The sequence below is a fragment of the Juglans regia genome, chromosome 13 (assembly GCF_001411555.2).
Source record: "Juglans regia cultivar Chandler chromosome 13, Walnut 2.0, whole genome shotgun sequence".
Lineage (NCBI taxonomy): Eukaryota > Viridiplantae > Streptophyta > Magnoliopsida > Fagales > Juglandaceae > Juglans > Juglans regia.
This window is the reverse complement of record NC_049913.1, coordinates 7505660-7521786: the sequence shown is the minus strand read 5'-3', so window position 1 is coordinate 7521786 and position 16127 is coordinate 7505660. Positions and strand designations below refer to the sequence as shown.

Here is a 16127-nt window from a genome sequence, read left to right as displayed (position 1 = left end):
ACGTTAGATCAAAAAATTATTTTTATTATAAAATAAAATTAATATATCATATAAAATTATGTCAATTTATAAAATTATTTTTATAAAATCTATAGCACTTATATCTATATCAAGCACGTTATAATAAATGATTGACTTTTTAAACTTCGTATTTGTTATAATTAAGGAGGTTGGACCCAAGAGGGTATCTATTTTCTTTCTCTTTTTGTTTATTTTCTTCCTATGTATTTGATTGGATATGATTTATTTAAGTTCCTAATTACATATTTTATTTAGAATAGTGTTATATGTATTTATAATTTTACTTATATTTTTACTTATAAGATTCATTTTGTTAAATTTTTTTTTAAATTCAAATTTTAATTTTTAAATTTCATGATCTTCAATATATTAATAAGTGACAGCAAAAATATGAATTTTTTTTTATAAATTTTTCTTAAATATATTTAGTAATTTTCTTTTATTTTTTAGGCAAAGTTGCTTAAAAGGAAAAATAAAACTAAAGACAGCATGAAAACAAGAATATAAGAAGAGGGAAGATAGGAAAGACATGTATTTGAATTCCCAAAATAAAAGTGAGTAATTATACGTTAAATGTATAAATATTACGTAATTATTTTTAAAAAATAAAATTTATTATTAAAATATTAATTTTTAAAATAATTACGTGAAATTTACAATTATAAATACATTTTCTCAAATCACAACAATGGTGGGAGGACTCGAATGAGCGCCTAGCCTGAGGTGGCTATAAGAGGAGAGAGATACGCACGCCTTGCTTTGCTTGTTCCTAACTTCCTGAAGAAAATACAACCAACGGAATTGGACTCTCTCTCTCTCTCTCTCGTTACCTTGCAAATCCTTCTATCACCACACGCATTTCTCTGGGATACTAATCATCTCATCGCTCTGAGAGAGACATAGAGATAGATAGAAGAAAGGGGTAACTGAATCAGGAGGAGGAGGAAAGGAATGGAGAGCGCGTCGGAAATGGTGGCATTTCCGTTGCTTCCGACGCCGATCGAGTCCAATTACAGAGCGTGCACCATTCCCTACAGATTCCCCTCCGACAACCCTCGCAAGGCCACCCCTTCGGAGCTCCTCTGGATTGATATCTTCCTCAATTCCATTCCCTCCTTCAAGTATCTTTCTACCTTCCTTTCTTTCTTCACCCCTCCTTCCCCCGGTTTCTTCTTCCTCAAGTGTTCTGGGGGATACAATAGCCACTATTCAGTTCCGATCTTTTTTTTTTTAATGCCTTTTAAGGTGCTCTTCTAAATCACTGTCTCGGCATCATGTACTGATTATTTCAAACTGGCTGCAGGAAACGAGCCGAGAGTGACCCTACAGTTCCTGATGCTAATATTAAAGCTGGAATTTTTGCACAGAGGTAGGCCTTTTGGCTTTACTTTCCTATACGTACTGTTGCATGATACTAACCTCTAAGTGTAATGAAATCGCATTAGTTCAAAAATAGATCAGCGATAAAGATACGGCTCTGTCTAACGGTGGAGCTTCTAACAAAGCAATAGTAAATATACAATTCGAATTCAACTTGTTGGAATGACAGTGAATGTATGCTACGAATCAAGTTGTTCGTTTTAACATCTTGTCAATTACAATGACATATGAGGGATTCTCTCTCTCTCTCTCTCTCTCTCGCTCCATGATATTTCAGAATGCCGTTTGTAGGCAGTTTAGTTCTTGTATTTGTAAAGATCCTGATTGCACTTTTGTTCTTGTATGTTTTGTGGCAGGTATGCTGAAATACTTGAGGACTTTAAGAAAGATCCTGAAAGTCATGGTGGACCTCCTGATGGCATTGTAAGCCCATCTTAAATAAATTAGCTACAACTTCCTGTCATCGCCTTCAATTAATTTTTGCTGAAAGGTGAAATTTTTATTCTCGTTTTCCTTTAATTTTCTTCTTCTTCTTCTTCTTTGGTGGGACATAGCTTCTCTGCAGACTTCGTGAACAAGTCCTTAGAGAATTGGGATTCCGCGATATATTCAAGAAAGTTAAGGCAAGTGTTAACTTTTTATGTCTTATGGTGCCAAGTTTTCTGCATTTTTACTCATAAAAAACTGTTCTTTTTTCGAAATTTAACAGGATGAAGAGAATGCAAAGGCTATTTCCCTGTTTGCGAAGGTTATTCATCTTAGTGATGCCATCGAAGATGAAGGGAAGCGTCTGGAGAATCTGGTGAGAGGAATATTTGCAGGCAATATATTTGATCTCGGGTCTGCACAGGTACGTCATTTATTATCGGAAAGCTTCTCAGAATTTTGAGCTATATATATATATAACAGATACTTAAACATTAATTCTCAACAAATGCAGAATTCGAAACTACATTATGCCATACTTCTAAAGTCTCTGTCATAGTGGTTAGAAAGGTCTAGATCCTTCCTCATTGGTTTCAATTACTAAGATCATAATTTTCTTATTTCTTGAAGCTTGCAGAAGTGTTTTCAAAGGATGGAATGTCATTTTTAGCAAGTTATCAAAATCTTGTCCCCCGGCCTTGGGTTATTGATGACTTGGACATTTTCAAATTGAAATGGAGCAAGAAACCTTGGAAGAAGGCAAGTTTTTTGTGTAATTAACGTTCCCAAAACCTTTGAGAAATATCTGAGTTGATTCTATTATATCTACTTCTTCTTTACTAACCAGCCCCTTTTGATGTCATGACAGGCTATCATTTTTGTTGATAATTCTGGTGCAGATATTATTTTGGGTATTTTACCATTTGCAAGAGAATTACTCCGGCAGGGGACTCAGGTTTGTTTTCAGTCTTGGATTCCTTCTGTTCCTTGTGGTACAAACCCAGAAGTTTCATGGTGTCAAATTTTTCGTTGAAGAAAAATGTATGTAGTTTGTGTCCCAAGATTTGAAGTTCAGCTGTTTACTAGTCAAATGTAACAAAAGAAGTACGTAGTTTGTGTCTCAAGATTATTTTTACTCTAATTATCTAGTTGTTTTTTTATGGAAGTCATCATCCAGTGGTATTTTAAAGTATAAGCACCTCACACCCATTTTGGTTTCATTACCTCTTGTTCTTTAATTGTAGTTTTTGCATATGGGGAGCTATATTTGAAAGTTTTGCTTAATGAGGATACCATTTTTTAATATTTCACCCCTCACTCTTCATATGCATGTAATGTTGGCATTGTGTGACTAGATGGCTTTCTCATGCAGGTTGTTTTGGCAGCCAATGACTTGCCTTCTATCAATGATGTCACTTACCCCGAATTGGTTGAGATTATATCAAAGGTATTAGAAAAAATCAGAATTTTGTTGGTTTTAGAATCCAGATTCTGATGTTGTAAGTGGCAATTTACCAGCTGAAGGATGAACATGGGCAGCTCATGGGTGTTGATACGTCAAATCTTTTAATTGCCAATTCTGGTAATGATTTGCCGGTAAGAAAGTGTTGTTTTGTTTCGCATTAACTGGTATTTCCCGTACTGGTTGAGGGATATCATTTTTTTAGTGTCGTTATTAGTATAATTGCCATTATTATCTTTTGCAAGTAAAACATCAATATGAAGGTATGAAACTTTTTTGCCTTCTAATTCAATGCAGGCTATTGATCTTACGAGAGTTTCACAAGAGCTTGCCTACCTAGCAAGTGATGTGGACCTAGTTATGTTGGAAGGGATGGTAAGTTATTGCAAAGTCAGGAAGCTAGTAGATTTTTAAACCATTCAATGGATGAAGCTTCTTTGTTCATTTCCTGTTTTTCTTATTCAAATGATCTTCAACTACTTATATCCAAACTGGACCATTCAAATGAGTGACAAAAAGGATGGGGTGGGTTTGGGAAACAAGTGTTTCCGTGTAATCAAGTAAGAGGAAATATACACAAACTGCCCCCCTCCCCCAAAAAGGAAATCATTAAGGACTGTCAATTGTCAGCTCGGTATATAACTCATGAGTTTAATATGGAAGCATGTAGTTTCCTCACAGAATACCATGGCTTCAGTAAACTTGGTTTTCTTTTGTCCCTCTTGATTAATTAGTTAAGATCTGTTAAAGTATGAATACAAAAAATAATAACAATATAATAATAAAAGGAACAAGAAATGATGTGGACAAATAAATGGGAAAAATAAGTTACTGTTAATAATGAACCATTTGTTTGGGAGTAACACTTTTCACCTACAGACTATCATATGTTTTTCACTTTGCACCACACTGCAAAAAGTTTTGATTTTGCACCCAAAATTACCTTTCGATGTGCACATCAACGGCAATTCATTTAGGCTTGGGGAAACAACCATTATAATTATGGATCGAAATGTTCTATACATATAGTGATACGATTGTGGCTAAGCTGTTTCAGTGATTAAGGTGTTTTAGTTCTCCAAGTATGACTGATTGCTTCTGGCAGGGTCGTGGAATATTGACAAATCTTTATGCTCAATTTAAGTGTGATTCCCTCAAGATTGGGTTGGTAATGGCCTTTTTCCAGTATGTCATCTTATTTGCTTCCTTCCCCGGATTACTTCAAGTGATGTCACTTCTGTTTGTTCTTCTGTGTCTTTATATACAGGTGAAACATCCAGAGGTCGCCCAGTTTCTCGGAGGACGACTTTATGATTGTGTCTTTAAATACAATGCAGTTTTGATTTAATACAGTCATTTTCCCCCATGCTGCTACCCAATTGCTCCAGGGTTATCATTCCATACACTAGCCTTAGGTGTTACCCCTTGGAAGAATGATAACTTTGAACTTTTAGGGTTCGTCATTGTTATTAAAATAAGCATGGGAACTGTTTACAAGTCACAGAAATTATTTTGTCGACGTGCTTATGTGTGCAAGCACGCAGCTCAACTATAGTCATAAGAATATATTTTACATATATATTTGCCATTGTTGTTGGTTCTTACCATCAAAGTCTCGGCAAATGTCTTCTAAGATGGATGGCAATTGTGTATTAATTCCAACTTTTTTTTGTTAGTACTTATAAACCTATACGCAGTTTCAAGAGAATTTGTCAGCCATTTTATTGATGGAGCAACATAACAAAGTCATACAACCGTAAATTCATCAATCTTGGAAAAGAAAAGCAAGGAAATTTTTTCAGGTGGCATGAGATGAGATAGGTAGATCATTTTTTCTTGACAGGATACGATGCCATCTTGTAGATACCGCAAATCCCTTCAGGTTTTCCATTCTTTCTCTTCATCCTGATGTACCCTTTCTCTCCCCACTTGGGTCCCCATGAATTCTTCACAATGATGTAATCTGACCCCTTTGATGACCCGTATCCAACGGCCGTTACTCCATGATCTAGCTCAGTCCCACAATGGCCATTGAATACCCCCTGCAAAACCCACAAAACCATGCGTAATTTAGGTAAACAAGCTGAAGGGATTGAAATGTGTGTTTGGGTATTTTTTTTTCTTTTTCTTTTTGGGGTTGGAGATAAAGACTGTATATTCTGCTTACCCCACTGTAAAATTGGAAGTCTCGGCCAGAAGCCTCAATTGCTATGCTAAGAGGCTGGTGAGCCAGAGCCTTCAGCAGACTTTGTTCATCATTTTGTGGCACATCTTGATAACCACTTATTGTCACCACCTCCTTTTCTTCCTGAAGAAAAAAATAAAAACAAAACAAACAAACCTTAGTAATCAACAACTTCTATATTTGAAAGTTCCTTTGCAGTTAAGAGTTTTGGTTTAGAACAACTTAAGCTGGCCAGTTACATACCTTCGTCTCTTCACAAGACCCTTCCCCCATTAGATATGGGTAGTCTTCCTCCTTGCGCAGTCCACCGTTTGAGATAATGAACTGGAAAGCGTAATCCATGAGACCTCCATTGCAGCCATTGTTGAAGGATCTGTCGCAATCGATAAGCTCCTGCTCCGACAACGAGGTTAAATTCCCTGTTACTATCTGGTTTATGCCCTCAACAGCTGCAACCGTTGAAAATGCCCAGCAACTGCCTGCATGCTCATCAAGTCATCATTTTTGCTCACTATATATATGATCAACATGAGAGACAGAGAGAGAGAGAGAGAGAGAGAGAGAGAGATATATACCACATGAACCCTGGTTCTTTACAGGAGTAACAGCTCCTTTCTTCCTCCAATCTATAGACACGGGTACATCCACCACTTCACCATAACTGAATTCTCTGGAGGAACCTCTACTTCTGGGAAACTCAGTTTTGAAACCCAAATACTGGGTCTTAAACTCCTCGTGGCTCAAGTCTGCAAACTCGTTCAACCCGAGCCAGTAGCTGGTAATCTCCTTATTCCTCTGATCAATGTGCTTCAAGTTATCTTTGAATACCTCAAACCTTTGCAACTTCTCTTCCATGCTCTTGTAAATTTTGCCGTGCTTCGACATCCATGATTCGAACAGTTCTATGATCTTGTCCAAGCAAGTCAAGTCCTCCGGCGAATAACCCACAATTGAAAATTCATGGGCCAGACCACAACAAACGAAAAGAGAAACACAAAATGCCAGAAGGGAGATCTTAGAGTATGAAGAGAGAGCCATATATTGCGGTGTTTTTAGAATATCAGTTCCAACGGTGGAAGATGAGAATATGTGAGTGAATATTGGGGAAGGGGAAGGGATGGAGTTATATAGGTGTGGTCTCATGGGTTGCTTTCACATGAAGTAATTTTTGAATTATTTCTCCAACATACGGAGCCTTTACGATTAGTTTTAGTTCTATTGCGCAGGCTTTTATTCCAAGCATGCTGATCATTTGCTTAAGCAGAGGCTGGAACGTCTAGATAATTTCACCAAATCATGCGAAAGCTTCGGTTGTTTTCTTGCGTAAAATCTCTGACTCTGAGCTAAGCAATCCTCTCATTTCAGAAGACCATTTGTGTTTTTGAAATGAGCATTGGAAAGTCTAGTGTTGGAGGTCTACAACTGATGAAATCTCAGTGATCACCATAAAACTCCCATGAATGATGAACGTCTTGACTGGATATCAGATTCAAACATGGCTGGATGCAGAAGCCCTAACAGTTATAAGATCTCTAGCAAATTGTAAAATGTAAAATGCATACTAGTTGAAGAGTGGAAAGTCGGGCAAATTGTTTTGAGTTTAGATTGGATGTGATGAATCATCCATTGGCATGGAAGACCTTCAGATAACCCCCGACAGTACTGCTGCCAACAATGTCGTCAGCCGCGATGACACTGTTTGCATTATGTATTCAAGAGCCATGAACTTTCAAGCTGTGGCTATCTCCGGGCAGTCCTTCGCCTCCTCCACAATTTCGCTGGGAACAGTCTATACAGATTGGTGAAACTACACAATTTCTCTCACATGTCTGAAATATTTTAAGAATAAAAACCTAATTCAGAGTCCAGACCATATTCTCTCCCAGGATTCTAAACTCTCCATAATTCATCTCATTTTATTATTATAATCTTCTCAAATTTTCACACAAAATATAATAAACAATTTAACTTTTTCAAATCTCAAAACAATTTTTTTAAATTTTCACACAAAATATAATAAATAATTCAACTATTCACAAACCATCTCAACCCATCTCATGCTCTCCATAATTGAGGAATTATTATCAATAATTACGTTTTGGATTTTAATGATATCGAGTTGATTAGAGTTGATTTCGATTTTAAAATGAGATGAGATAATTTTAGATAAAAGATTAAAGCTAAAAAAAGTTATTATTAGAATATTATTTTTTAATATTATTATTATTTCGAAATTTGAAAATGTTGAATTCAAATTTGAAAAAGTTAATTATTTATTATATTTTGTGTGTAAATTTAAAAAAATTATAATGATGAGATAAAATACTTTTTGAATTCAAACGGCCGCCTCAGCATTCTTTATTGAGCAATTTATTAAAAAGGTTTTTTTTTTTTTTCAATAGATGGAACTAGTGGCATCATTGTACCAACATAGAATAAGGCCGTGATCGAAATGCATAATGTAAATTTGTCATTATGATATTGAATTGGTTGTAACTGAAAGGTATAGGTATCGTCAATTCCATTAAAGGACGTGAGCCTTTACACTGAAAGCACAGGATGCTATGCTTCAAAAATAAACATTAGAGGAAGTTATCATAGGAAGTGAGCCTTTACACTGAAACCAAATTTGGGCAGAGGTGGTTAGGATGCTATCGCAGCTTCCCGGCAGAATGTAGATATACTGAAACAGATACGACACTGGAGGGGCCAAAAAAAAAAAAAAACAGTTAAACAAGCATAACCAAGCCAAGATCTCAGTGGTTATTAATGTTTAAAACCAAGTAAATTACGGTACGTTCATTCCCAACATGAGGCAGATAAATTTAGTAACTAAAAGTAACTTACGTTGAGCCAAGGAAGAAGGCAAGTGAAAGATTAAATCCAAACAAAAAGACCGAAACAACGGCTGTGAGAAGCATTGCCACTGAGGTAGAATAGACCTGCACAGCACGAGGAAGGTAAAAATTATAACAATTGGAACTTGAATCACAAGGTGAAAAAATGTTAGGTTGGGAGAGAAACGTATACTTCTCTGGGTAAAATAACTAAAATTATCAACAAAATTTCACTTGGGTTGAAAACAAAGACCAATCAACAGGTCTAGCAAGAACTCCTTTTTCTTTTTTTCTTTTTTGAAGTAGGTCTAGCAAGAACTGTCTGTTAAATTCAAATTTATAGTTCTATCGCTAAGATCAATGAAGCCAACCACTTGAACCAAAATCCTTGGTCATAAAAAATCCCAAAATAAATCAGAAATGAGTTCTAAAAGAATACGAAGACATTTCCCCTACAGAGTAGTTAATGTTCAGCCATATAAGATTCTACTTTCTCACAAAGACTTTGATGCTCTTTGTTGCAATTTCTGTAAGGTGACGGAAATAGAATGTTGGTAAATTTTGATGAGGACAGTTCACAAATTCCACTATCAATGAAGGATTGCAGATGCAAGAGAAATGTCACGATGATATTACAAAAAATGATTCCACATGTAAATCCACTTTAGTTAAAACCTCACAATATTCAAAGTGATATTTCCATGCCTTACCTTCACAATATTATCAGCATACTTCATTACCATAGATACAGCAATGCCACTGTAGCACAAAAGACAATTACCTCAGTGGATTGTATAAGAAGTAGGAAAGGTAACAGAGGCAAAAGTTGATATTTTACAATTCGTTAGTATTGTAGAAAATATTGCAGTTGTTGAGATTGGGTGTGTATCAGGCCCAGACACATGCACACACACCCACTCTCTCACAGAGATCAGTCGTGTTAAAGGATGAAACCTTCACCACAATATAGAAGCAAGTCACTAAGTTTAGAAAAGAGTTATGTACAAATAAGGAGCCCTCTGCAAGGAACCACATAGGGAGAAACCAGAAGCAAAAAGTAGCTTTTCAATCAATCTAGAAGCAATTGGGTCTTCAAGATGGCTGAATAAAACTCCTTTCGACAGTTGATAAAAACTTTATATTTACAGGTATATAGCATGTGATATAATTTGAGTCGTGACAGCATAACCATGGACTCACAACTTACGCATTACCACGATGTATTGTCACATATTTTATACCAAAATGATAATCTCTTATAATAATTATTGAAAACTTAACTAAATCACAATGGCTTCTCTATGCCTTGAAGCAAGAAATTAACTCTGAAAAAAAAAATTAAAGCAAGCAAACAGGCTACTGATAAACTTGACAAAGCCAAGAAAAGGATGTAAGATACCTGAGTGCATGGTTAAGAATCATGAGAACTGTAATAATTGTGTATCCATGGAAGAATCCCCTGAAAAGGAACAATAACTTCTACATGAAAACTTTCAAAATTTATTTGTAAGGAACTTGAGAATCTTTTTTTTTTTTATCAGTAAATACTTGAGAATCTTTTTAATAAGAGAATCAGAAACAGAGATGAAAACTAAAATTACTTGTTCATCACCGCATCAAAATCTTGGACCAGGATAGCAATGGCATTGAAGACCATCCCAAAGACATACAACCAGAAGTTCTGCACATTTATATTTCTCGAAGGACGCTTTTTTATTATAGCCTGCCAAAATAACAAGCAAGTTACCAAACAGAATGGTTTTGTAGATGAATCAAATGAAAGATTTCAATTTTTTTTAACTCAATCGAACTCTACACATCCTCCTCAATCAGTGTGGGTTAGAAATCCCAGTGAGTTAGCAAATTCAACTCAAATATTGTTAAAGTTATGTTGGATTAGGACTCAAATGCAACAATGCACATGAATTTTGGTTCAAAAGAACTAAAGTCCAAACTGTGTGCTTAAAAACTCACCTCGGTATACACTCCCGCAAAACCACTTAAGAGTGCCATGACCTGCGAATAAATTACCCACCATTATGGTAACGAGTATTTTATGCTAGTTTGATACTATTTGGCCTGTTGCTTTATTAAGAGTATCAAGAGTTGGCAACTCACAATGGCCATCATCCAACCTTGAAAAGGAGTTTGAAGAACATGATCAGAGCTGAAAAAATGATGCCATTTCTTAGGCACAACCAATAAGATGAAAGTACACAAGAGCAGAGTTTCAAGTAAAGACTCTACGAATAAGAAATTGGATACATCGTCCACTAATCCCTACTTCTCAAATACTTGGCTATATACAAACACAATTCTTCTCCTCATATAAAGTGATAAAACATTTAGTGAATATGTTCAATTACATGTATCCTATGTCATAGACATGCAAGACAAGTGCCCATCAGCATGGACCATGCATGTACCTTTAGGGTCAACATGAGAAATGACTATTAACTAACTCTGACATAATCCAAGCACAAGATGCTTTGCTGATCTTACTTTGAGTTTAACTGAGCTGTGGTGCATCCAGCACATAGTAGAATGAAAGCTGCCCATTGAATCTCGCTTAACCTGAAAGAAAAATAGTTGAAATACAATGTATTAAGGATTTTGCAAAGTGCTATTTGGTTTGGCTACTACTTCTAACTTATTTTAAATTAGATTTTTTTCCTTAACCAAATTGGAGATGAGGGTTGATTTCATGTTTCACTTGACATCCTTAGTGGCACAGGCCAAGAACAGTTGAATAAGTGCATATGCTTATAATCATGGATACTTTTAAATTCCCATTTTGGACTTGGATTCGAAAGATTGACAAGAAAAAGAAAACAATACTAACTTTATTCTTCCCCCTACTGTCTATTTATGTCAACATGAATTGTTATGACTATTCCTTCTTCACTGAATCTTTTGCGGGGGCTTTACTAATATTTTTTATGATGAAGTGAAAGATATAATGTAAATGAAGGCAACGACTTACTTCTTCTTAAGTATAATCCTGTAAAGAACACCAGTACTGATAATATTCAGGTTCTTCAGAATCTGATAGCCTGGGGCATCAACATATGCGAAGATGTAATACTGCACAATAAAAGTGAAGACTTAACCTAATCTTGTTTTGGGAAGCAAGAAGATGAACGGTATAACATAAAAGGAAATCTGGCCTACCACAACTAACCTGAAGCAGATTTTTGACTAGGTAAAGCGCTGCAGGAATGGGGTATACAATAACTTCATTCAATGTTGTACTCAACCTAGTTAAATGGCAGGAACAGATAAGAGCAAGGCAGTACACATTTAGTTCATTGCCAATTCACAAATAAATAAAGAGGTCGCCTACTATGGTGATAATTCCAACTTGATGAAAGACATTACAATTACAAGTTTCTTTGGAGCGACTGCATGCACCTCCATAGAGTTTTTCTGATTAAATAGGTGTATTGACATGTATACTTCTAGTGTACCTGGGCTATGCCTACCTTTTTATCAATGAAATAACTTATTACTTATAAAAAAAAAAAAGCGTTTTTCTGATTATTAGAAAGAAAAAAAATACAAATAAGTAAACAAACAAGCAAAAAAAACCTGTTATCTTCAGTAACACCTTCATTTCTCCAGATACTGGATAATGCTGCAACTGATAATGCACATTTTAAAGTCTCCACCTAATTCAATCACGAGGAATAAATACTCGTTACATAGAAAGATACATTCTATCTATTTATTTGGTTGGTAAAATTTGAACCTAAGACCTACCTGAATCCAACGGATAAAAGTTGAGATATTCCTAAAAGCTGATGCTTCAGAATTCATTTATTTTGAGAGAAAGCCCATCATGTCTTTTTCTATCAGTAAAAGGAAGGGTTTTCATATGCTTACCATAAAATTTGCAGTGGTAACACTATATTCATACTTGCCAGCTCTCTTAGACCATACAATAAGTATAGCTTGCGAACTCGTGAGGACAGTCAATGCGAATGTAACAATGGACCTATAAACAAACAAGAAAACAATGGGCGTCTGAATTACTAAAAAACACACTTCTCTGTACTAGAATGAGATAAAACGAAAAGGCTCATATATACTTCCGCTTCCACTTGGAGCGTTCAATGGCAGTTCCTCCTCCCAACGCGGCCACATTAGTCAGTGAATGAGCTTTCCCGCGTAAGCTCTCTATGGCGTCTCCTCCAACAGCCGGTTCTTCATCGTCTTCCTAAAAAGGACAATTGCATTATCAGTGTCAGAGAGAGATTAGAGTTGAAATAATGCGTGCCATAAAAGTAAAACAAACTAAGCTGTGACAAATGAAGAAAGGGATTGAGAATTAGTCGCTAACTTAAAGAATTGTTCATTATTTCGTAAAAGAAATCAGGGACATGAGAGTTGGAAAGCTGAGGGGAAAAAAAAAGAGAAGAACCTGATCTTTGAGTTTTCTGTACTCCATGATTTTCGTGTATCTGTAGACTTTATTTTTGCCCTTCTCTCTTCGTTTCTTACACAGATCTGACTCTGATACCACTCAACACAGAATGTCGATCACTCACTCTCTCGCTCCCGTATCAGGCCCCGAAGAGGCAAAACATCATAGAAATGTGGCTGGGCCGGCGTGTACGTGCGCATTGGACCGCCCTACTAATCTTAATATGGGCCATTTTTCTAGGCCCATTAATATATTTGGGCTAGATCCAAACGGACCAAGATTTTTGACTCGTGCTAAAAATTTTACCTCGGCTGTTCTTCGCCCTACCTCCCCGGTTCTCTTGTTACAGTGACGGCGAGTAAACATGACAAAGACCGCAAAGCCACTGGCCCATTAGCTCTTGACTTTACAACCGACAGCTTGAGGTGGTCCCCCGCACGCACACGCTGGCAAGTAACATGCATACGAGAAAATACATCTCATTTCTCGTGGTTTCTCGGACATAAGCATATCATGGATTCCAATATCTGTGCCCCCATTACATGTGAGGGTTAATGATGTTACCAATCCTCACAATTATTACTGGGAGACAGAAAATATTTCTAGACGCGTTACTTTGTTGTTGCTGTATTTTCATCAACATAGAACTCCAATAACCTCTTTGATTTTTTATGTACTTATTTTTGTAAAAATATATAATATATTTTATAATCTTGTGATAAAAAAAATTAAAAAATGATATTTGTAATTTTAAGATGTGCAAGCTCAACTTATTTATTTTTAAAAAAATAAATAAATCTGAAATTCACATCAAAAAATTTATTTTTTAATAATAAACTTCACTTATTTTTAAAATAATTAACTAGACTTAAGCATCTTAAAATTGTATTTAACGTTACATGTAATTCAAAATGAGAAACATGAATTGTAATTATGCCTTAGAAAAAACAAATGTACAAGGATTGACCACCATATGAAACTATCGCCAACCCCAAAAAAAGGAGAAAATGGCTTTAAAAATACAAGTTTTAAGAGTCATGTCATGGGACCGCACCATCACAGCAGGCGTCCGACCTCCAAAAAAAAAACGAATAAAAACAGCCTGTGATGGTGCTGTGAACGCTACATTTCACCTCTTTTCCTTTTCCTTTCTTCCTTTCTCTACTCTTCTAATTCTAAGCACTGACACCCCTACCACCACTAACACCAACGTTTCATTCTCTTACTCCTCCTCCTCCTCCTCCTCCTCCTCGCGCTGCGAGATCAATACAATATCATGAGATCCGTGATCCAAAACTTTCAGAACCGAAGCTTTATACCCAATATGCCCACAAAGCAAGCACTCCCAGTTTCGCAAGCGGACTCGCAAGAACAAGGCCTGCGCAGAAGGCTGTCCTCTCTCTCCCTCAAGATTCAACCCATTACATCCCCTGCAACTTCATGGGCATTCCGCAGATCGAAGTCCGTGTCCTCCATGGGAGAATATGCTGGTAGTTCCATAAGGGAATGGTGGGACTGGGGTTGGTCTTGGATTCTCTCAAGGAAGCCCATTTTCGCCAAGGATCTGGAACTGAACGAGGAAGAAGCCAAGATGCTTGGTTCTCATGACAAAGGTAGCTGGAGGCATGTTTTCTACAAGGTCAGGTCTGAGATCAGAAAGCTCGTTGGTTCTGACCATGTAGGACTTCCTCAAACCTACAGGTACGATTCATACAACTACTCCCAGAATTTCGACGATGGAATTTCGAGAACCCAAGGTTGAGAAAAAGTCCGGATGTCTCAGCACGATATGGGGGGTGTATTCAAAGTCGCTAAAACCTTAATTTGATGGAATTTTGTATGTCTTTTTTCTTCTATTCTTTTCTGTACTATTTTATATTCCTTGTTAATGTTCATTACTGGTCTGTAATTAGACGGAATATTATTCTATTACGTGGAAATATTGCTTGGAAAAGGAAGTTCATGAGTGTCTCTAGCTCTTTGTTGCTAAATCCGACGTTCTTTGGTCCATTTACTGATCTGTATATCGTACGTGTACGTGTTCATAGCCTCATCAACAACCTCGTTCTTCTCCATAAATGTCGAGCCATGGATTTACATCGACAAAAGGGAAATTGCATGCAGGGGTTGCTCGATCGTTTACCTGGCCTCATCAGAGCGGTGTAAAGATCATCATGTTAAACTGCAATTATATATTTATAAATTTTGAAGGTTACCTTGTACAATAATATTCATTCCTTCATTGTGTAATGTAATACATGATTTTATTAACCAGTCAGCTGCTAGCTGTTGTCTCTGTCTCTTCCAAACACTGTACGTTCACTGTATTCAGTCTTTGTTTCCATACCTTGATTGATGAACAAAGCAGCTAGCACTTCTCAATTAATTCACGTAACTTAAGGATCAGGATTCAGGCCGACCCCATGATTTTTGTGAACGAAATCATTTCCCGATCGGCCCCGTGGATCTAAGACGTTGTCTCGAGTCTTGAGACTCAAGTTTTGTTTTTTTCCTTTCTTCTTCATAGCTTTCGTATCAAGCAAATTAATCACAGCTCGACCGCGTTTTCAATTAATATTACTGGCACTGCACCGTCGGTGCATGGCATGTGCTGCAATAGTGCTGTACATAGGTGCATGCCAATCATTTGCCAGCAAGATCTGACACGACGTTCTACTCGATCGACCATCTGTCATCGTTTTCTCAAACGATGATAAACTTTATATACACTAACACGACGCTCGACATTACATTATATTGTTTTTGAGGTAAATTGTCAAAGTTAATTCCCATGTATGTGTGCATGTGTTCGAGACTCGGGGCAGGTACTTTTTGTCCGACAACTCGGATCCACAGACAGAGGACAGGGAAGGATGGGCCACATATTCCTCCTACATAGATTGCAGAAAAATGGGGTACGTACGTAGCCGCGGCATCGTCACCTCGATATCAGAGAAAGTGTCGGTGCGCAACCCCGGTTGTTCAGTCGTCAACTGTTCTTTTTCCAATAACATTCTCTAAAAATTTTTTATAATTCAGTTAAAAAATATATTTTAATAATATTTTATTTAATTTTTTAACTTTAATTTTATCTTATCTCATTTTATATTTTAAATTATTACTCTAGTGAATATTTTAAACAAAAATTTAAATTTTTTTGTGGATATGATAATATTTTTAAAATTAATTTTTAAATATTTTCGTAATTAATTAGATTATTTTTAAAATTATTATTTAAAATTATAATAAATATAATTATGAGAGAGTATAGATGATTAGAAATAAAAAATTTTATTTAATGTATTAGAATAAAATATTGATAAAAATTTAATTTAGAAAATAAATAGTAATTCTCTATACTGTTTATCATCTAAATTTTTTTTAAAAATAAGA

General features: G+C 36.0%; 4 protein-coding genes across 5 annotated transcripts; 2 read left to right on the top strand and 2 right to left on the bottom strand.

Annotated features, from left to right (window-relative positions):
* Window positions 1-727: 727 nt before the first annotated feature.
* On the top strand, window positions 728-4997 carry LOC108997453 (damage-control phosphatase At2g17340-like). 2 transcript variants are annotated; one of them, XM_018973758.2, is made up of 12 exons: window positions 728-1142; window positions 1325-1390; window positions 1758-1824; window positions 1956-2024; window positions 2111-2251; window positions 2458-2586; window positions 2696-2782; window positions 3200-3274; window positions 3346-3423; window positions 3587-3664; window positions 4395-4453; window positions 4557-4997. In XM_018973758.2, exons 1-12 carry the CDS (start codon window positions 973-975, stop codon window positions 4558-4560), a joined length of 1023 nt encoding a protein of 340 aa, XP_018829303.1. In that variant the 5' UTR covers window positions 728-972; the 3' UTR covers window positions 4561-4997. The 2 variants fall into 2 exon arrangements, with proteins under 2 accessions (XP_018829303.1, XP_018829302.1); XM_018973757.2 differs by having other exon boundaries at window positions 4395-4457.
* On the bottom strand, window positions 4992-7267 carry LOC108997452 (cysteine protease XCP1-like). Its single transcript, XM_018973756.2, has 4 exons — window positions 6050-7267; window positions 5718-5953; window positions 5457-5597; window positions 4992-5331 (listed from the first exon to the last, which is right to left on the bottom strand). Exons 1-4 carry the CDS (start codon window positions 6615-6617, stop codon window positions 5116-5118), a joined length of 1161 nt encoding a protein of 386 aa, XP_018829301.2. The 5' UTR covers window positions 6618-7267; the 3' UTR covers window positions 4992-5115.
* A 651-nt stretch (window positions 7268-7918) lies between these two features.
* LOC108997282 (CMP-sialic acid transporter 4-like) lies at window positions 7919-12862 on the bottom strand. Its single transcript, XM_018973482.2, has 14 exons — window positions 12732-12862; window positions 12400-12527; window positions 12194-12305; window positions 11900-11979; window positions 11493-11568; window positions 11295-11395; window positions 10814-10885; window positions 10430-10478; window positions 10286-10327; window positions 9913-10034; window positions 9711-9770; window positions 9022-9070; window positions 8322-8416; window positions 7919-8174 (listed from the first exon to the last, which is right to left on the bottom strand). The coding sequence occupies exons 1-14, from the start codon at window positions 12756-12758 to the stop codon at window positions 8126-8128; spliced, it is 1062 nt and encodes a 353-aa protein (XP_018829027.1). The 5' UTR covers window positions 12759-12862; the 3' UTR covers window positions 7919-8125.
* A 922-nt stretch (window positions 12863-13784) lies between these two features.
* Window positions 13785-15093, top strand: LOC108997284. Its single transcript, XM_018973483.2, has one exon. It carries the CDS (start codon window positions 14011-14013, stop codon window positions 14494-14496), a length of 486 nt encoding a protein of 161 aa, XP_018829028.1. The 5' UTR covers window positions 13785-14010; the 3' UTR covers window positions 14497-15093.
* Window positions 15094-16127: the final 1034 nt, after the last annotated feature.

Coding starts and splice junctions, on each gene's coding strand:
- LOC108997453 (XM_018973757.2), top strand. CDS start 973: ATGGAGAGCGCGTCGGAAATGGTGGCATTTCCGTTGCTTCCGACGCCG. Junction 1,391..1,757: donor GCTGGAATTTTTGCACAGAG/GTAGGCCTTTTG, acceptor GTTTTGTGGCAG/GTATGCTGAAATACTTGAGG. Junction 4,458..4,556: donor ATTCCCTCAAGATTGGGTTG/GTAATGGCCTTT, acceptor CTTTATATACAG/GTGAAACATCCAGAGGTCGC.
- LOC108997452 (XM_018973756.2), bottom strand. CDS start 6,617: ATGAGACCACACCTATATAACTCCATCCCTTCCCCTTCCCCAATATTC. Junction 5,954..6,049: donor AAAGAACCAGGGTTCATGTG/GTATATATCTCT, acceptor ATGAGCATGCAG/GCAGTTGCTGGGCATTTTCA. Junction 5,598..5,717: donor GGTCTTGTGAAGAGACGAAG/GTATGTAACTGG, acceptor TTTTTTCTTCAG/GAAGAAAAGGAGGTGGTGAC.
- LOC108997282 (XM_018973482.2), bottom strand. CDS start 12,758: ATGGAGTACAGAAAACTCAAAGATCAG. Junction 9,771..9,912: donor TTTGATGCGGTGATGAACAA/GTAATTTTAGTT, acceptor GTTCCTTTTCAG/GGGATTCTTCCATGGATACA. Junction 8,417..9,021: donor ATGCTGATAATATTGTGAAG/GTAAGGCATGGA, acceptor CGTGCTGTGCAG/GTCTATTCTACCTCAGTGGC.
- LOC108997284 (XM_018973483.2), top strand. CDS start 14,011: ATGAGATCCGTGATCCAAAACTTTCAGAACCGAAGCTTTATACCCAAT.